This window comes from Tiliqua scincoides, chromosome 5 (genome assembly GCF_035046505.1).
Source record: "Tiliqua scincoides isolate rTilSci1 chromosome 5, rTilSci1.hap2, whole genome shotgun sequence".
Taxonomy (NCBI): domain Eukaryota; kingdom Metazoa; phylum Chordata; class Lepidosauria; order Squamata; family Scincidae; genus Tiliqua; species Tiliqua scincoides.
Genome location: NC_089825.1, coordinates 41,748,831 through 41,770,123, shown reverse-complemented (window position 1 = coordinate 41,770,123; position 21,293 = coordinate 41,748,831). Strand labels below are relative to the sequence as shown.

Genomic DNA, 21,293 nt, shown 5'->3' with positions numbered 1-21,293 from the left:
TTGTTCTACAAGACGAGGGCCATATAATGCCCTCCAGCTACCATATAGTTCTCACTGATGTCAGGGAGAGCATTGCTGTAAGTTCCACAGAATGTCAAGGCTTTGCTGGAAGCAGAGAGCGCTGGTACCATTTTATATTTACGAAATCCCAAATGTGCATGACACTTGAAGCTGTAATACTTTGCTAGCATTTTTCAACTTCAGACTGGGTTCCTTTGATCAGAAATATCAGCTTGAACCAATCGGTTTGCAAACACTACACCACAGGGGGGCTGGCTAGACATTTGCCGCCTTTCCTTCAAGGTCAAACAAATGAGATAATTTCCATTTTGCAAAGCTCCGTGCATGGGTGTTTGAGATAGAAAGTGGTCCTGGAAAAGCTAGATGGTGTCTTAAAAAAAATAACATGAAAAAATAACTGGTCTTTGTCTTGATGACAGCGAGATGTACAGGATCACACAGATGCACATATTTCAGTTGTATTTATTTTATTTTCTTGATCAAACTTTTTCCTGCCAATAAACAAAACAAAACCCCAAAGAAGCTTACAGGCCTCAAAACACTACAGAATACAATCTGTAATATTCTACGGCAGTGTTTCTCAAACTGGGGTCACGAGCCAATTTCAGGTGGCTTCCCATTCATTTCTATTTTATTTTATTTTATTCTTAATATATTAGACTTGATGTTACCATGTTATGTGACTGCATTTGGGGAAATAGTACAGATCAATACTTTTAACAAGCTACTATGTTTATGCTTTTAACTACGATTTCCAATGGGGCTTACTCCTGGTGTTCCTGATAGGATTCCAGCCTTTGGGATGTTTGGGGAATTTTTTTTTTTAAACAGATCAGCAACTGCTTGGGAGGGTTAAGAGAGTTCTTCTTTGTTTTAAATAATTTTTTTAACTCATTTTCTCATTTTGATGTTTTGTAATTTGAATTTTTAAAATGATTATATATGTTATTATTGTATATTTCTGTTGTTGGTAAATTGCCTTGGATAAGTGATGACAAAGGTAGGATATACATATGAATTTTTTTTAAAAAATAAATATTATTATATTATTATTATTAACAGTATTTATATACCACTTTTCAACTAAACGTTCACAAGTGGTTTACAGAGAAAAATCAAATAACTAAATGGCTCCCTGTCCCAAAAGGGCTCACAATCTAAAAAGATGCAAATGAATACCAGCAGACAGCCACTAGAACAGACAGTGCTGGGGTGAGGTGGGCCAGATAAATGAATGAATGAATGAATGAATGAATGAATGAAGAAAGAAAGAAAGAAAGAAAGAAAGAAAGAAAGAAAGAAAGAAAGAAAGAAAGAAAGAATGCCTTATGCAGTCAGCATATATCTCCTGATAGTTGCATGCTTCCTTCTAGGGCCACACATTCTCCTAGGGGATTTTCTATCTGCATCAATCCCACAGCACACCCTAAGGCTAGACTGTGCCAACTGAACTGCTTGTATACTAGCAGTGTTATGGTCAAATATAATACTGTATATGAAGTTTCAGACAACTGCCAAATTCAAAAAAGGATGATCAGAACAAATTCTCACTATTTTTCTACAAAACCTTTTCAATGGATATCTTAAGTACGGAAAACATTCCCTTCTAGCCCTTGCCCCTCTGTCATGCTCATGGCACATCATGTGCGTAACAAGGCTCTAATTTCCAATAAACTGTTTATCTCTGCCTTTTTAATTAGGTTTGTAACAGCTGATGAAAATGTGCTGCAACTATATGCTAGCATGGTTGGAAAGCTTCCACGCAAATCCAAGGAAATCTGCTTAACCATCAAATGCAGCAAAATATAACCAAGACAGACAGGTATCTACATGACCCAAAGTGATCCCCACAACATTATTAAAAAGCATAGTTTGAGGAACATGTGATGCTTTTTTATATTGAGTCAGGCCATTGTTCCATCTAGTTCAGAATTATTGGCACTGATTAAGGGTTCTTCAAGATATTAGGATCTTGGGGGATCTTCTGCATGCAAAACAGAAGCTGGGATTACAGCCCTCCCCCCTTATTTTGCAGGCTGTAATGTGAGTTTGAATTTAAATCAATTCTTGATGTGAGGCTTCTGTTCAGTTCATGTATAAGTTATGCCAAAAAAGATAAAAAGTTAAGTAACACATAGTAAGTGAGCCTGATTCCACTATTTCAAAGAGCATTATGAAGTCACCTATTTGGTCACCTCCGTGGAGAACAACAATGAACAGGAAAGAGGATGTAAAACAGGCAGAGTCTCCCAAAACATCAATGGAACAATAGGACCAGGCAGAACTGGTGTTCCTTTTTACCAGGGATGGGAACTCAAATCAGGTGACTTGAGTTCGAGTCACAAAAACACGTGTTTTTTGCTGACTGATGCACATGAGTCAGGTGTGTCAATGACTCTGGCGCTGACTCGAGTCTGAGGACACTGACTCGGAAATGAGTCCCCACAAGTGCAGTTCCAAGTCTGCCTGTGTCTGGATGTACTTGCTTACTTTTTCATGGCGTGAATGACCGAAAAGGGGCATCGTTCTGATCGGACAAGCTTCAGGGAGGTTCCAGCCAGGAGGCAGGGAAGGGTTAATGTTTTTGTTTTGCATTGAGCAGAAGGTGAGGGGAGGGAGGCAGGAAAAGGCTATCTTGCCCATCTCTGAAGGAACAGATGATCATTGGATGAAGGTCTTTTTTCGTGTAGACGAGTGAGGGGAGGAGGCAGGGGGGAGGCAGTTCCTAGCCATTGAAGAAAAACACATGGCTCCAATATGCTCACTGAATGACTGGCCACAATGGACTACTTCTGAGTACAGCTGCAAAAGAGTGGGTCTTACTGGTAAGCTCTTCCAACTGCTGCGCATGACCCTCCTTCCACTTGCCACTTCTGTCCCCTCTCTCACACAGTCCGTCCCATCACCTCTCACCTTGCCAAGCTCAGGTGCATCCCAGTCCCTGTTGCTCCATGCCCTGGTGTGCCTGGCACTCCTTCTGAAGGCATGATGTGAGGGGGGGAGGTGTTTTGTGGCTGGGGTTTGTCAGGAACCGATCGGTACTTTCTGCACTGCTGCCTTCATTCGAAGAACATCAGACGTTTATTTACAGATGGGATAGGCAAGGACATGAGGGGAGTGTTCAATGAGAACTCCGAACTCTCTCTCTCACACACACAGCTCGCCAGGAGCTCTGTTTTTCTGCAGATCTGTGCCTGACACATGTATCAAAAAGACTCCTGACTCAAGTCAAATAGGATTCCAAAAATGCTCTGGACGAGTCCCTTAATGGCTGCCCATTAAGACTTGTGCACAAGTTGAGTCAAAGGGGGAAGGGACTTGGGACTTGAGTCTAGCCGTGGTGGATTTGCACATCCCTGCTTTTTACTGATGTTCCCCTAACAGATGTTCTCACTTGAAGAAAAAGAAACAGCAGGTCTTACAGCTGCCCTGTCCATACGTGCCTTCTTAGTGGTGGCTCTTACACTTTGAAACTCCCTCCCAGGCTCAATGGGCCTCATTCTACATTTCTTCAGGCACCAAATTAGTATCCTGATTATTCTGTAAAGCTTTTGCAAGTATAGTCGTACTAAGTACTACTAAGATTTGTGGCATTCCCATGCTGTTGAATGCTGGGATATATATATATTTTTTAAAATGCCATATTCTGTTGCTAGAGGTTTTCACCGCTGCTGCATTTTCAAAACTGATTTATGCTGAGTGTTGTTGTATTATTTTGGCTTTCTTAATAAACCGTTTGAGGGTCCCCTATGTCCAAAAACATTGTTTAAAAGAAAGAAAGTCACCCATTTCTTGACATACATGGGAGTTATTTCCAAGTTATCTTGCCCAGTGAGTCTCAGATGTTTTTGCACCAGGACCCACTTTTTAAACTGACACTCTATTGGGAGCCATCTAGTTTTATAAGACTTACAAAAAGGGGATCTAGAAAGAAACAATATTTTATTTACGAGTGATATTTTATTTATTTATTTGCAAAAAACTTGATCCATTTCTCGTAATGAAGAAGCCCTAATGAATAGCCTCAAGGTTTGAGGGCCTTCACCTGTTCCCACTACCTGTCATTGATGGACTTGGGAAAAAAAAAACACTCCAGAAAAAAGGACGCTCAAACATTTATCTCCCTATACAGGTGGACCCTCGTTATTCATGAGGGTTCCATTCCTGGAAACTTCGTAAATGCCGAATTTCAAGTGAAACCTCAAAATGGCCTCCAGAGGTCCTAAAAGGCCAGCAGTGCCTAAAAGTGCCGGCTCCACTTGTATTTACGCAAGCTTGCAAAATGCAAGAGCCCAGATGTTTGCAGGGCAAACATCTGTCTGATTTTTGAATAGCACCAGGGCTTGAGGCAATTAGTTTTCTGATCTTTCCATCACCTGTGCTTTCATTGGAGACTCTGTGGGACCCACTAGAAATCAGGTCATGACCCACCAAGTGTGTCCTGATCCACAGTTTGAGAAACGCTGATCTTGCAGATATAATGCACAGATTGAGTCAGAAGTATTTTTATAACTAAGTTTTTAAAATCCCATTACTTTTAGATTTTTACTTTGAAAATCACAAATATCGGAAGCTCGAGCCATACAGCTATACTGTTTTGCCCACTTATGAGTCTCATAAGCTATTTGACTCCTTTGTTGTTGGCAACCTTCATTCTTGAAAGACTATGGTATTGTGCTCTGAATGGTGGTTCTGGAACAGTGTCTAGTGTAGCTAAAAAGGCTGATTTGGGAGTGACAATCCCTTCCACACTGGGAGCAAGTGTAGTCTGTCCCTGGTGTGTCTCCCTGGCTACAGGCTTTCCTTCTTTGCTTCTTTGCCTCAGTCTGTTGGCCAAGTGTCTCTTCAAACTGGAAGAGGCCATGCTGCACAGTCTGGCTCCAAAGCGGGCCGCTCAGAGGCCAGGGTTTCCCATCTGTTGAAGTCCATTCCTAAGGCCTTCAGATCCCTCTTGCAGATGTCCTTGTATCGCAGCTGTGGTCTACCTGTAGGGCACTTTCCCTGCACGAGTTCTCCATAGAGGAGATCCTTACAAACACTAAAAGCACTGTTAAAGCTGATACCAGGCCGAGCTTAGTTTGAGCAAGGAATGTACTCTGGACTGTTTACATATTAGCACTCAGCTCAGAGCTGGCAGCAATTGAGACTGCAATCATAGCCATACTTCCTTTGGAGGAAGTCCCACCGAACCCACTGGGGTTTATTTCTGATTATACATTTAAAGGATTACCCTGTGAATAGACATAAAGGGATTCAGAATTGCCCTTTGTCTTCTGGTTCATGTCTACTGAAATAGTAGCTCAGGTCACAGCCCTAGGCTACAGAGCTAGCTATTTCAATGTTCTTTATTTCAAATCATTCATATCTGGTCTTTCTTTTCAAGATGATCCAAGAGGGTTCTGCAACCAACCAAAGTGAAAACAAAAACAAAAGACTATCAGCCAGCAAACAACACCCAACATCAGCCTTCTCCAGCACAGCTCTGTTCTAGCCACTTCCCAAATGACAATGAGATCCCCTATGTTTTAACCTTTCTTATAACCCATGGGGTTACAAAACAAGCCTTTCAGAATACAAACATATTTCTTTAAACAAGAAAAACAAGAACAATGCAATAAAATTCTAATTATAAAGAAAATAAGTAAGTACAGCAATAACAGCCCTGCTAAATCAACACGTTTTGATGCTTTGTTATTGCAGAGAACCACTTTGAGATCAATTTTAATGGAAAAGCAGCATACACATAGTGAATCCAAACAAAATCAAATCAAACAGAAATAAAAACCAGGAACCACAGTAAATAAAAACCCAAAAAATCATATTAAAGTTAGCCTGCTGATATACTTGGAAAGGCAAATCTTTGCCTGGAGCATTAAGGACATCAAATTTGGCATCAGGCAAGCCTCTCTGGAAAAGGTGTTCTTTATATATAGTGCCACCACTGAAAAGGTCTTATCTCCTGTCTCATTTTAAGTTCAGGAGGATGGCTTCTGATGACAGCTGAAACATTAGGGCACAAGAAAGACATTCTTCACATATTCAGGCCCAAGTCATTTAGAACTTTAAAAGGTATCCACCAGCACTTGGAATTGTGCAATTAAAATTCCAAAAAGAATTCCTTTCCCTTGTTAGCATTAACTATACTGTTAACTAACTTGTACACTTGACACTGACAGGTCAATCCTATCAAGCTTTCTAGTGCTGATGCAGCCATATCAATGGGGCATTGGCTGCATTCTATGGTGGGGAGACAATCATGCAGGCCTCCTCAAGGCAATGGAATGTTTTGATTTTGTTTGTCAGGGCTGCATCGAAGTTGCCTTGGCACTGGAAAGTTGGTTAGGATGGGGCTGTTAACACAAGTTAATGCTAACCATGGTTCCTCTGTAAACCAGAAAACTGGGATTGTAATGGGTTTGTCAACCATGGCTACAAGGGAACTGGTGTTATCTATGGTTAATAGCAACAGCGATGCAACTCTAAACAGCCCTCAATACTGGCAAGGAAAGTGAAGGTTCAGCTGTGCAAGCCATCATTCGCAGGAAACCTGTACTATGTCTGCACCACATGACATTAAAAGAGCTACATAGGTAGCAGAGTGGGAGCACAGACAAGCAGTCTGAGTGCCCAGAGGTGTACAAACATGTTTGCCAGCTCTCTAGGATTGTTCCGAAGTCTCCAGGAATCCACAATGATCTTCAGGGGAACACTGAAAGCAAATCCTGGCAATTTCAATGAACCTCCTTGGCTTTCTGACATTGCATCATGTTGGGGTGGAAATATCTCCAGGAACAGTGTCACTCAGAGTTCGCCGCGCAACGTGCAAACATCCTGAGTGTGCACACACAGCATCTAAAGCTACTACAGTTTGTGACAAGCATGTCAGGTTTTATAATTGCTTTTTCTCAGTCCTCCTCTCTGATTTGCTTATAAATATACATAAGAGCCTAGTTCTTTTTGTGACCATCTATTATGTTAGCAGAGTGCTGCCACTAAAGAGTTTCTGCTGAAAATCAATCAAAGCACTGGAACATTGTTCTTCACCTGTTTGACTATTCCACACACCCCCCCCCCCTTTCATGAAGGCAATTTGGGCAAATTTCAAACTTTTTTTCCTCTGATGGCTTGCTCCTTTATGTTTTTTCCCCCTCATTCACTATTATGGAAGAGCCATTATTCCACAAAATTCACACTCACAAAAGATTAATGAGACCTTTCTTCCCAACCTTAAAAATAAATAAATAAATCACCCGTATATTTAATTGGGCTTATTACCATGCGTGCTCTTTTATTTTGCAGACACTCAGATGGGGTGCATTTTTTGACAGTGCACAGTGCATTTTTTGACAGATTTCCCATAGAGTTTCTACAGTAAACTTAGGCTAATTGTTTTCACCTCCAGTTCTTAACGAATCAACATTATCCTCCTTAATTTGGAAATAAAGATCATACTTAAAGCCTGGCTAATCTGTGGGATTTCAATTTACAAATCGGAACCACAGTGACCACTAATTTCATTGGAGAAAACCAACTATTGGTGTTAAGACGAAACAGATAGTCTTCTATCTATTCTACTAATGGAAAACATGAAACTGGATTAGAAGACTTTATTCTATGTGGGCTTCCGTGCTTTGATTGTCTAAATGTGAAAAACACCTACAATACACAGAGATTAAGATAGTCTCCATGTGACGAAAGTTCTGTTTTTCCCCTTTTCCCTGCCATTTTCTTTCTCTATTTTTGAACATTTCTCACTCCCCCCCAAGCCATTTGGAATGTTATTGCTTCCCAAAGAGACAGTCTAATATCTAGATGCAGAAGTTGTTAGTTTGTGCAGTTTGAGTTGGTCCTTGGAAGCTCATACTTTGAAATGCCTTTCCCAAACAGCTACATGTGTCAGGACATATATTCCTCTTTCCCTTTGTCTGGGCTTTCCCCAGAACCAATAGACATTCCTCCTACTGAGATTAGTGTATGCCCACTGACTGAACAGCTGGGGTTACCTGTCTAGGTAAAGGGGTAGAATGGAGTGGGCTATGTGGTTTGTGCTCATCCAATTGGATAAACCTATGACATCATCAAACTAAGGTTTTTAACAATAAAACAAAAGGGGGCTTAGGGGTGTTTTACTACATGTGCTTGTAAAGGCACTAGGAAGTTTACTAGGAAGGCACACCCACTAACTGCTCTGTAAGTGCAGAAGGCCTGCATTACTGGAACAACATAAGTTGCTACTAAGTGGGACTGTATTTCCAGTTAGATGCAGTGATTGCCCAATCCTATAACCGCAGGGGTGAATTCAATGGGAGCTATGGGTGCATGGCCCTCCCAACTGTCACGCCAGCAGGGAAGGGTGCCCACTGAGATGGGGAGCAAAGTTGGGCACCAGGAGAATGTCCACTGGGCACAGTGTCAGCAGCAAGATTGTGTCCAGCCAATGGACCAGAGTTGGAATGGGAGACCAGGTCTACCCACCCAGCAAACAATGGCCACAGAGGCCGAAGTTCAACTGGGAGCCCAGGTTTACCCACCTGGCTGACCTGGGCCCTGGAGTTATGGTAGTTCTAATGCCCCCAACACAAACATTGGATCTGCCCTGATCCCCCACCATGCTACAGTGTGCAGTTGCACCAAAAAGGCACATGCTGCATGCTAGGGTGGAGAGGGGCAATCTGAAGACAAACAGGAGGCAAGCACTTCTTTTGTATTTACCTCTGTGTAAGCTTCTGCCACCTATGAATCTCCTCAGACATACACCAGCCATTTTGGTGGAGTATGTACAAGAACAGAAGAAGGATGGGGAGGTTTTGAAAAGAGAGGATAAGATCTGGTGTGCACAACTGCTGCTGGATCCACCTCCTCACCTTCTGAGTCCTTCCCCATCATGCCCTGTTTCTACCTTTCCCCACCCATGAACTACTCACACTGGCTTATCTGCACCAGAACAGTTTGCTGGTTATGGCAGTTGGTTGAAACTGTCTGGAGCCTCCAAAATGGCTGGTGTTGGCACATTCTGCCTGTTGTTGGGTGCCAATTTATAACAGTGAAACAGTGTGTCCCACTGTTGTAAATTGTATGATAGGATTGGGCTGTTAGGAAATTAACTTATTTTACTTGCTCGTTCCTTTCCAAACAAACTGCAAACTTCATCAGTTTAGCAATGTGTTGGGGTGGGAACACTTGTTCACTTACCTCGGAGCAAGCCTTCAAGGTCCCAACAGGACTATTTGGAAGTGTCAGAACAAAATTGCTTGTGCAAGTCTGTGTGGACCTGAGTCAGGGGGTCAGGTCTGGGAAGGTGGTTTGGATTCAGTGGACGCTGCGGCCGCCAAACCCACCAACTTCACTGACCTGATTGGCTCTCCTTACAGTAGTGAGTGTTCTCCAAGCTGCTGCTACACACAGGATCTCACTGGCTTTTCTCCTGGTGCTCTGGCAGCACATGGCTTTGCACACTGCCAGAAGTTTTTATTACTGCCAGCAGGTTTGCCCAATAGGATTGGATTGTTAATTTCTTTTCTTTGGGGTTTTTAATGTATATCTTCTCTACTGCTCTAGCCCACGGTCCGATCTATTCAGCGGTGCTCTCCATGGACACTAGCAGTTCTCAGTGAATTTCCATTGAATCCAATAACTCAGTGTTCCACAAACTGTGAGTCGGGACCCACTCGGTGGGTTGCAATCCAATTTCTGGTGGGTCCCACAAAGCCTCTGAAGAAAGCATGGGTGATGGAAAGATCAGATATTCTCAAGCCCTGATGCTATTCAAAAATCAGATAGCTGCTAACTGCCCTGCAAGAGCTGAGCTCCTGCAGTTTGCAAGCTTGTGTAAATGTAGGGTGGTAAATGTTTGACATCCGAAGCAGCGTGAAGCAGGGCTGTGTTCTTGCACCAACCTTGTTTGGGATCTTCTTCGCTGTCCTGCTGAAGCAGGCCTTTGGAACTACAACAGAAGGCATCTATCTCCGGACCAGATCAGATGGAAAGCTCTTCAACCTCTCCAGACTGAGAGCAAAGTCCAAAGTCCAGCTGAAATGTCTGCGTGACTTCCTCTTTGCCGACGATGCAGCTATCACTACCCACTCTGCCAAAGATCTCCAGCAGCTCATGGATCGTTTTAGCAAGGCCTGCCAAGATTTTGGACTGACAATCAGCCTGAAGAAAACACAGGTCATGGTTCAGGATGTGGACTCACCTCCCTGCATTACAATCTCTGCGCATGAACTGGAGGTTGTCCATGACTTTGTGTACCTTGGCTCAACGATCTCCGACACTCTTTTTCTCAATACCGAGCTAAACAAACGCATCGGTAAAGCAGCTACCACGTTTTCCAGACTCACAAAGAGAGTCTGGTCCAACAAGAAGCTGACGGAACATACCAAGATCCAGGTCTACAGAGCTTGCGTCCTGAGTACACTTCTGTACTGCAGCGAGTCATGGACTCTTCACTCACAACAGGAGAGGAAACTGAATGCTTTCCACATGTGCTGCCTCCGACGTATTCTCGGCATCACCTGGCAGGACAAAGTTCCAAACAACACAGTCCTGGAACGTGCTGGAATCCCTAGCATGTATGCACTACTGAAACAGAGACGCCTGCGTTGGCTCGGTCATGTCGTGAGAATGGATGATGGCCGGATCCCAAAGGATCTCCTCTATGGAGAACTCGTGCAAGGAAAGCGCCCTATGGGTAGACCACAGCTGCGATACAAGGACATCTGCAAGAGGGATCTGAAGGCCTTAGGAGTGGACCTCAACAAGTGGGAAACCCTGGCCTCTGAGCGGCCTGCTTGGAGGCAGGCTGTGCAACATGGCCTTTCCCAGTTTGAAGAGACACTTGGCCAACAGTCTGAGGCTAAGAGGCAAAGAAGGAAGGCCCATAGCCAGGGAGACAGGCCAGGGATAGACTGCACTTGCTCCCAGTGTGGAAGGGATTGTCACTCCCGAATCGGCCTTTTCAGCCACACTAGACGCTGTTCCAGAACCACCTTTCAGAGCGCAATACCATAGTCTTTCGAGACTGAAGGTTGCCAACTAACTAAATGTTTGAGCATCTTTTTTTCTGGTGTGATTTTTTCCCCCCAAGTCCGTCAAAGTCAGGTAGTGGGGGCAGGTGAAGACTGGGTCACATAATTAAGCCCCTCAAGCTTTGAGGCTTTTCATTACGGCTGCCTCATTATTAGAAATGGATCAAGTTCTTTTCTTTTTTGCAAATAGATAAATAAAATATTACTTGAAATAAATATTTCTTTCTAGATCACCTTTTTTAAGTCTTGTAAAGCTAGGTGGGTCCCAATACAGTGTCATTTTAAAAAGTGGGTCACAGTGGTAGAAAATTTGAGAACCACTACAGTAACTTCTACATTCATTAGCATGATTATTTAACACAGCATACATTAAAATCACTTTTAAAAAGATTCCATTCTTGAATACATTTCTGTTCTCTTACGGGCTAATGTTCATCATTGGGTTGGCTTTCTGAATACTGTAAAAGGACTCTGTGTATCATCTATATGACATGATACCATGACATTTTGCGTGCTTAGTTATAATTAAGTCCCACGAGATTCAAGAGGACACGCTTTCAAGTCAAGTGCGCACAGCCTTGCAGATCAATCTAAAACATGGACACATGCAAAATCTGTGCTGTGGTTGGAGTTGGTCTACCACATTAGGAACAGGTAGATGTGTTTTTATTTGTTTTTTTTGTTTTTTTAAACAAATATTGAAAGGGTAGCAGGACACTATTTTCAATTTCTGCAAGGTACTTTGGGAACAGAATAACATTTCCGACAAGATTTAAAGTGCAATTGCAAAATATACACATATATATTCTTGTATTCTAAGAGTGTTTTGCTATAAATTTAAAGCTCCCAGGTTGAATATTGGCCAATTACATGTTGGATCTTATCGCTCCATGAACAGAAGTTCTTTCTTTTCATGGAAGGATCTCTCCTGCACATGCAATTCCGTAAGCACAACTCTTCTTATGTTTATAGATGGTGCTTCCATGAATGCAAACGTAAGTTTAGGACCCAATTAATTAAACCTTAACTTACTATTCAGCATGACTAGGAAACTGAAAGTGGCCAGTAAAAGCTCACTGACACATGGGGAAATACCGTTGGCATAATAAAAGTGCTGGACCAGACTACCAAGAAGGAGGCAGTATCAGCGGCAGTGGCACTGTCCCCCTTCCTAGTCTTGATCTGCCTTCCTGAGACCGTTTGGACTTGCAGCAGCAAAACAGCTGGCACAGATCCTGGCTGACCCATCACTACCACAGAGGCTTAACCCAGATAAGAAAAGTTCTCTTATCTGGAGGAGATCTATGGGACTGCCCCCCCTCGCAGGATGCACTGTAGTGGCATGGCTGCATTTGTGTGTGTGTGGGGGGGGGGGGAGGGTTGAGATACAACTGGGTTGACGATGTTCCTATATAATAGAATGAACTGGGTAAAGACACTGTCTCCTGATAGCCAAAAAGATCCATGCAGTGGGAGAACCTCTTTCCACCTTCCTTTGCCCTGTTCTTAATGCACAGATTGAACCACAGACACGTCTGTCCACTCACTGTTGCAATGGCCTTTCTTGCCAGTCTCAAGAAACAAGGAAGTCACTCTCCTCCAGGTCTAGCAGCAGCTGGGAAGAGGAAAAGCAAGCAAGTGCAGCAATCTCCTTGATCTTGAAGTCTGGGTGAAAACCATGTCAAGGTGCTGAGACAATGATGAGTTGGCATCAGCAGCAGTGATTCTCCCCTTGTGGGAGGGCATGGGGAAAGGAAAATTGGAAGATTTTGGAATTGGAAGCAGCATATGGCTCTAAATAAATTCTGATGCCAGCTTCTGTGGGTGTAGAGAATCTACTCTCATGGCCCCTTATGGACAAAAGAATGAATTAAGCAGCTGTCAGCATGGGAGCCAAAACAAAACAAAACAAAAGGTTAGAATGAAGTACAGCAGCATTTCTCAAACTGTGGGTCAGGATCCACTAAGTGGGTCACGAGCCAATTTCAGGTGAGTTCCCATTACTACAATGTATATTTGGGGGAAATGTGACAGATCTGTTCTTTTAACAGGCTACTATGTACAGTATATGTTTTTAACAAAGATAGTCAATGGGGCTTACTCCTGGCTAAGTGTGGACAGGATTGCAGCCTTCCAAACAGAACTGTAGGATGTTTGGGGATTTTTTTAAAATCAGATCAGCAACTATTTGGGAGGGTTAGGAGCGTTCTTCTTTGTTTTAAAATTTTTTTTAAACTTGTAAACTTTTAATTTACTTAATTTGATTTGATTATGTCATATGGGGGTGTTAAAATTTTTCCTGCCTTATGATGACACTTCCAGCCATGACATCATTCCAGGTTAATGACATCCCTTCCAGTGGGTCCCGACAGATTGTCACTCTAAAAAGTGAGTCCCAGTGCTAAAAAATCTAAGAACCACTGAAGTAGAGCAACAGCAGGCAGAAGGGTCTCTTCAGAACTACCACTAGAGTCTGATGGCGATCTAGATTCACTCCAGAACTTCTGCCTTCACTTGGCCCCCTCCCCCAACTTGATGCTTTGAATTTTTTTCATGTGCCCTCCCTGGCTCCTCGAAACCCAGGAACGCTGGTGCAAATCTGTACTGACCTGTGAAGGCAAATCAGGTCTGGGAAGTTGTTCAGGATTAGGCAGGCACTGCTGCCACTGAGCCCACTGCATTCCAGTGCCCGATATACTCTCCCTCATGTCACACCCCTCTCATCACCCAGTTCCGCCCCCCTGCCCCATTCTGCCCCCTCCCTTCCTCCCTCTTGGCCCCGGTACAGCCTTACCTGGCAGACATCCATGACCCATTGCCATGGACTTTGCCACTTGCTGCTTTTGGTAGCAGCAAGGCCACACTCTCTGGTAAACAGCCATAAAGCATGGTTAGCATTGTGCTCTTAATAAACTTATAGACTTTTTTTAAAAAAATAACTGTTTACAAAGCAGGGAACTTTAAGAGAAATATGATAATTCAAAATAGAAAGACTGGCACAAAAAATAGCAGCAGCTAAAAATTCCGGTTGCCAATTTTTTTCTTTTTTTAAACCACAGAACAGCAGCAAAATTTTGCACCACTCTCCAACGCTCCAAATTGCCATTTGACACTGGTAGCTGCCAAGGCTCCAACAAAAACAGAAATGTTGCATCCAGAAGTCTAACGTCTGTTCACCCTGGAAGTAGAGGCTTGGCATATGAGCAAGGCCTGGTCTACATAACACAGAAGAACAATGCTTCACCATGTTTTTTTAAAAAATTCTCAACACTGAAGAAAAAAAAAAAGAGGGACTACATCAAGGAAAAAGGTGTTGTTCAATCTACTTCCTGTTGCACCAGTTTTCTACTTGCCGAAAGTTTTCAGTAGAATAAAATGTGATTTACTTTCTTTACCTGCAGGTTGAAAGGCTACAGTCTATCAAGGCTCGGCACTGACTGTAAGGACCACTGAAGGATTATGCAGCTGGAACCTTCTTTATGGCTGTCACAAATGCCCATGCATGAATGTTGGCCACCATCGCTAGCAACAAATGACCATCTCCGTGCAAATGGACACACTGGACACCTGCTGGAGAAGGTAAGCTGGCACAGGAGGTCAGAGGGAGGCAGGGAGGGGGTTAAAAGGACAGGGTGGGCAGAACAGGGGAGGTGATGGGTGGAATGGAGTGGTGACAGGGCAAAGAAGAGGGCTGGTCAAGCCTGGGAGAGAAGCGGGACTGGCAGTGGCGGCGCATGCCGAATCCTAACCCCCTTTCTGGGCTTCATCCACCTTCACAGATCAATACAGACCAGTGAAGAAACTGGTTGATGTCTGAGTTGAACTACAGTGGCTGCTGGTACTTACTACAAGGGGACTTCCAGCAACCAAAATTACTCCACTGACACCGGCACCACTGCTTTGCCAAGCAAGGAGTTAGGTAGGATTGGGTTACCCGTTGACTAACAATTCCTACAGAACTACTGTCAAACAGTCTGGTACGTGTTAAAAACATTATCTGGGAATGAAATGTATAATATTTCAAGATAAAGGCAAAATAAAACGGGCTCTAATTACTTGGGAATGCAAAGACATTACAAGTTTGAGAGAATGCTCCATCAATTCTAGCACAGATTTCTGATATTTATACAGCATATTGTATTCTGCTTTGGTTTTGCTTCAGCATCCTTCCCATCATATATCAACATGTCACATGGGAGCTAAAATTAGTCTTCTTTGACTTGTTTTGCTGGCTGTCATTTCATCTCGGTTTATGTAAATATATAAACCTCCAAAACAAAAAGGTCCTGCATATTTAGGAGATCAAATTGGAAAATCACTCTGGTCTCCAAATTCACAGCAATGCTATCTGACTTGTCACGGTCTTGGCAGTTTTCTGCCTAATGATAAAGGTCAAACAGGCTATTCAAGGGAACTCCCTTTACGGCTGTTCACATGTTACACTGCACCTAGGTGCAAAATGTGTACACTGGATACAGATGTCTGTCCATGGGTATACATTTCCATGTGAATGACCGTACAGGTGCAACCTATTTATCCATGGATTTTTTATCTGCCAATTTGTCTCGACTCGAATTGGGTGGGTGGGTGGGGACTGAAAGGTGCGCACACCTTTGCCTCCTTTGCCCTGCGCTGGCATCTCACTCGATCCCTTTCAGGGTAGTCCAAAACACTGCAAAAAGGGTCCAGCTGGTACAGGCAGGGAAATAGCCCTGGAGCCCTGGAAGAGGTTCCCCTTGCGAAGGAACAGTAAGACTCCTGGGGCCCCTGAGCCAGCCAAGGCTGAAGAGGGGAAGGGAGGGGCAGAAAACCTCTGTAGTCAGAGCACTTGCGGCAAGGTGGAGCTCTCTCTCTCAGTCACATGCACACAGGGGCAGGTGTGGTAGCAACAGAGGGGATTGCTTTAAAAAACCCAGGGAGTGTTTCCCAATTCCACCCCCTCCTTCAGACTGAGATGGCGCAGGCTCTCTGTGCTCCAGCCTACGGAAACAAAACGGCTCAACCTCTACCTAGGTACATGGTGCAAAGACTGTACCTGCATATAATATAATATGTGAATAACTGTCCCCAGGTACAGACTAACAATGATTATATATGGGTACAGAGATGCACCCTGGTACAGGGACTAGAGGGATCACACATTATGCTGTATCTAGGTACAAAATGTCTATACCAAGGTACACATTTCAATGTCAGTGACTTCTGGAGTTCATTTTTTACATATCACGATCCATGCACACGGTACACAGATGGTACCAGATTGTACACAGATTGTAACGGGGCCAGAAAGGGTGAGCGAGGAGGCTTCTTGCCCCACAGTGCACTCTCCTGAGCTGAAGTGACCAGCCAGACAACAACTGCTTGCCCCAGCCACCTGTTTTCCCAGGCCACCATTTTTCCCAGCTCCATTTGAAGCCAGTGGCCTATCACAAGAGCATGCAAGGCCCAGCCGGGTGTCAAACCAAGCTGGGGCCTCTTGGGCTGTCATGCCACTGCAAGGAGCAGCCCAGCCTGCCAGCCATGCCACCACCCTGCTCCACTTTGGCAGTGGGAACAACTCAGCAGAATGGCCAGCTGCCACAACTGGCCAACACCATGGTTAGCATCAAAATTGGTGTATACAATGCTAAACATGGCTAGTGCTGCAAAATAAAAGGGAAATTTGAGAGAGAGAACATTGGAAGGAAGAGGAAAGAAGGAAAAAAGAGCCTAAGTCTAATTTTTACGTATAGGAAGTGTACTGTGGTGTGTGTTTGTGTGTGTGTATGATATTTAGGCTGCAATTCTAACCAACTTTCCAGCACTAACATAAGGGCAATGCAACTTTGAGGTAAGGGAACAAACATTGCCTTACCTTGAGGAGGCCTCTGTGACTGCCCTCCGATTGCAGGATGCAGCACATGCCCCACTGGCACAGGTATGCCAGTGCTGGAAAGTTGGTTAGGATTGCGCCCTTACTTACGTATAATTTGGACCTGTAAATTCTATCAATAGCACTAGCTTCTACTGACCCTGGGATCATTTTCCCTGACTATTATGGCACTTTGTTACTCTCATCAGCTGTCTCTCTGTGCTGAAAACGCACAAGGAACTCAGGGACATTAGAGAGCATGTCACATAAGGGAAGCTTCAATATCTCTTCTCAAACAGATGCCATTTAACTGCAGAGACAGCAACTGTTACCCTGCACATGCCCAATCTCATCTGATCTTGGAAGCTAAGCAGGGTCAAGCCTGGTTAGTACTTGGATGGGAGACCGCCTGGGAATACTGGGTGCTGTAGGCTTATACCATAGTCTTTCGAGACTGAAGGTTGCCAACCAAGCACATCCAGGGAAGGGTCCGGGCCAGCAACTCACTGTTCAGAATGTTGCTTGCCCTGCTTTAATATTACTTCTCATTGGCTTCAGCAGAGCTCACAAGACCTGGACAACGGGAACATAGACACAGGAAAATATGTTTCCATAAATATCCTTAAGCATGACCTACAATTTACAATGCAATCCTAAGTGCAAGTTGAGCCAGCACGGCCATCCCTGCATTAGCTCAGAGTGTTGCAAACATACCATAAGGCACTTTTCAGACTATTCAGAAGCTGGGTGGGCCGGCGCGGAGGCCCTGCTGGTTTGGCAGCACTAGATCCAATCCACGTCCTGGCCAGTACAGGTACATTTGGTCTGGGTGGCATAGGGGGTGGAAAAGGGTGGCAGGAGGGCTGTTCAGGGGTGGGGAGGGGACAGGAGGTGGAATGGAGGAGGATGAGGCCCAAGAGGTGTGGGGTCAGTTGAAGTCTCCTCCACTGTATCCTAACTCTTGCTCCTGGGCCAGGAAGCCCTGCATGGGTTTCTCAGATTTGCGCCAGCTACACAGGTGGCACAATTCCGGGAAGCCTCTAGGGACTGCTGAGGCTTTACTCAAGTTAAGAAAAATATCCCCTTACCTTGAGGTAACCTCCAGCCTGCTCCTAACCTATTTTGGATACAGCATAGGCCAATGTGGCCTGGCTGTACTGGCACAGGTTAGGTTTGGGCTGTTAATCTCCTTTTTCTTTTCATGTGAATGAGGTCAAAGCTTCAGCCATCCCCTTGGATCTCTGTGTATACTCTCACACCTTTCCATGCTTGGGCTTTGGAGCCAGACCAGTTCATAAGACACATTCTGAGATCCCAAAGCTTTCTCACTAATTCCAAAGTGTGTATGGGAAAAGTCTGGTTAGTCAGTCAGGAAAGGTATGTTACAATGCTCCAAAACATTTTCCAATAGACCAAGTTTTTGCCCCATCCTGGCTCAAATATAAAACCGAGTAGATGACTTGAAGTGCAAACACACCAGTTTAAATGGAGTATGCCAGTCAGTGATGTGTGGCAATTGGAGAAGCAACTGTCAAGAATACTTTAAGTATCGAAAGAGCTGGGTAGAAAAACAGAGGCAGTTCAAGGAACTCAAGTGACAAATATCCAAATGGCACTCGCTCCTGATGATGAAAATATGAATAATAAACCAAAAACTTGGTGACTTGCTTCTATTTAATGGCACCCTAAAATGTGTCATCTTAGGAGGGTTGATTTACCTTGCCTAATGGTATGGCCAAGCCATGCTAGAACACTAAGTCCCAATATTTGAATATAGTGCAACCGAAACATTATATATTTCCTCTTGCCTTTCACCCCATGTTTATTTGCAGAACAAACCCGTCAACGCATCAGAAAGAAATGAAGCATGTCTTACCTATGATAAAAAGAATCTCCACTGCAATGTCACTGACAGTTGTGCTTCGCGTTGTCGACAGATCATCATTGCCAATAAAGCAAACATTGTAAGGTACAGTTACGGCAACATAAAACGTTGCCAGTAAAATCAGCCAGTCCCAGCCAGCTTTGAAAGTGCTAAAATGCAAAAGTATGAATTTGGACTTTTTTGCATCAGAAACTTTGTATTCTGGAAATGCTGGTTTATCTACAAAAACATTCTGAAAGAGAAAAAGAGAGAAAGACAGTCAAGATCAACTAGGCCAGCTCTTGTTTGAAAATGAAGGGAAACCGTTTCAGCAGTCGTATATTTTGTAAAATGGGTCTTTTCTTCCCCTGATATTGTTCCTTTAATCTTCCTTTCACAGTTCAGCATAATCATGCTTTGCATCAATGCACTGTACCGTTATTTTTATTCTCGGAGCAGGAGAATGAAAGCAATTCTTGCTGCCAAAAAAGAGGGAGAGAAAATCCTCCATACCACTAACAGACTCAAGAGGCCAAAAGTAAATCACAAAATGGCTGGAATTGTCTAAATCCTGCAGAAAAGGCCATACTCTGACTTCCGATCTCGACTACTAAAACCAGCGTTTTCAGTTTAGCGACAATTATTTCAGAAGCGTCCCTTACTGAACTGCTGACCTTTTAAACTGACTTCTGTTTATAGTGTTATAATTCTACGCTTGCTTGCCTGCTCTAGGTATTAAAATAAAATCCTACATTTCAGAAGTAAACCAATGAAAAGGCCTTCTTCTTCCCTTTTTATAGACACATTAGCAAAATCGTTAGTCATTTTGTTTTTACATGTGGCCATTGAGAACTACAGGTACCTTATCAAATCAGCAGGGAATCTGTTCCAGATCTGCTGTGGATATGAAAAACATGGAACCCTATAGGTGCAATGCTCTGTGGCCCTGTACCCCTTGCACACATTACCTTTCATTTTTTTCATTAACAAGTAGTCATGTTTCTTGTTTTCACAAGAAACAGTTCCTGCTTCCTGTTAACATTCTGACGGTGTCCCCCAGCATGCAGGCTGCCTGCCTGCTTGTCACTTTCCTCTTTTAGCATCTTTAAAAGCAAGAGACATGGCTGCTTGTTAATGAAGAAAACAGAAGGTAATGGGTGCAGGGGATGTGGGAACCGCAGATAATTAAAACTATGGATACCGGATTTGCAGATACAGGGCAACCCCTGTATTTCAGCGTATTTAATGACTGCAATCCAACCAAAGTTCGGTACTTCTAAATTGCCTTGAGTTGGTAGCCTAAGAGAGTGAATCATGATCACAAGGCCATGAATGGGATTTGTTAGTCACAACTAAACATGTCTCACTGGTGCTTGTTCAGGATTTGCTTTCTTTGGATACAACCCACTAGTTTCAGGTACCATTGAAATCAATGTGATTCATTCAATTCCCCTTAATTTCAGTGGGACATACAGCACAATCCTGTGAATGTCTCTCAGAAGTTAATTCCAATGAGTTCAACTGGACTTACACTAAGGGAAGTGAGTACAGGAATGCAGCCCTGGCGAGGACTATCGTAATATCCATTGGAAAGACCACAAATCCAAAAGGGCATTGCAAATTAAACTATAGTGCACGGCTGGGATAACAAAGGAGAGGGGGAGGGGAAAAAACTTTGCCCAGCCCCCTGCATCACCTCTGTAGCTTCCCTTGGTGCACTTCAAAGCCTGTGTGCCAGGAAAATGAAGGGGAAAAGAAGAAAGAAACCTTCATCTACTGCCACAGATGCTGTTCATCCCACCACTGCCCCAGGTAAGTGAAGGGAAGGCAGCGAAGATCCAGCAATTTCCTCCAGCAGGAGGAGAATTTCAGTGTGCTCATCGTCTTCTTTGAAGTGGACTTTTCAAACTTTTGGAGTTCTTCTCTGAATACGAGCTTCACAAAATGCACCACAATCTCTAGTAACTATCACTACATATGCAATTTCTTACAGGGGCCCCTTATCCGTAGATCCCATATCTGCAGGGGTTTCACCTATCCATGGATCGGGTTTGCTGGGCTTCCCCGTGTGTGCCCCCTCCAGAGGTGAGGGAAGCTCTGCCCTCAGTGGCTTCCCTGGACCGCCTAATGCTTTATAAGGCATTAAAAACCAGTTTGTTTTTTTTTCAAACCAGTTTTTTCTGGTTTTTCAAAAAACCAGAAATGATTTTTTTTTTTTTTACTCTAAGAATCAGCCTGAACCTGGCAGAGGCTGCAGGCAGACAAGCGTGGCCTCTGCTGGGTTCAGAAGACCTTCCAGAGGTGAGGAGAGTGGAAATCTTCTCACTTCTGGAGGGGGGGGGTGTTCCATTGTACCTGCAGTTTCATGTAACCATGGGGGGGGATGAATGGAACCGCCATGGATACCGGGGCATCTATTATGGCCATATCTCAGTGCTTTTAGAATAACACAGTTTGACTTTTTGCTTCAAAGGGCTGCTCTGCATCTAGAACAGTGGTTCCCAACACATGGTCCATGAACCACACACGG

The 21,293-nt window shown here is 43.8% G+C and overlaps 1 protein-coding gene and 1 pseudogene across 1 annotated transcript in view; one reads left to right on the top strand and one right to left on the bottom strand.

Annotated features, from left to right (window-relative positions):
- Window positions 1-21,293, bottom strand: part of KCNH8 (potassium voltage-gated channel subfamily H member 8) — a 225,099-nt gene that overhangs the window by 75,925 nt on the left and 127,881 nt on the right. Inside the window, exon 5 of the mRNA XM_066627249.1 lies at window positions 18,776-19,016. Coding sequence (XP_066483346.1) covers window positions 18,776-19,016 — 241 coding nt within the window. The remainder of the gene's footprint in view (window positions 1-18,775; window positions 19,017-21,293) is intronic.
- LOC136654703 (5S ribosomal RNA) lies at window positions 17,217-17,333 on the top strand (annotated as a pseudogene).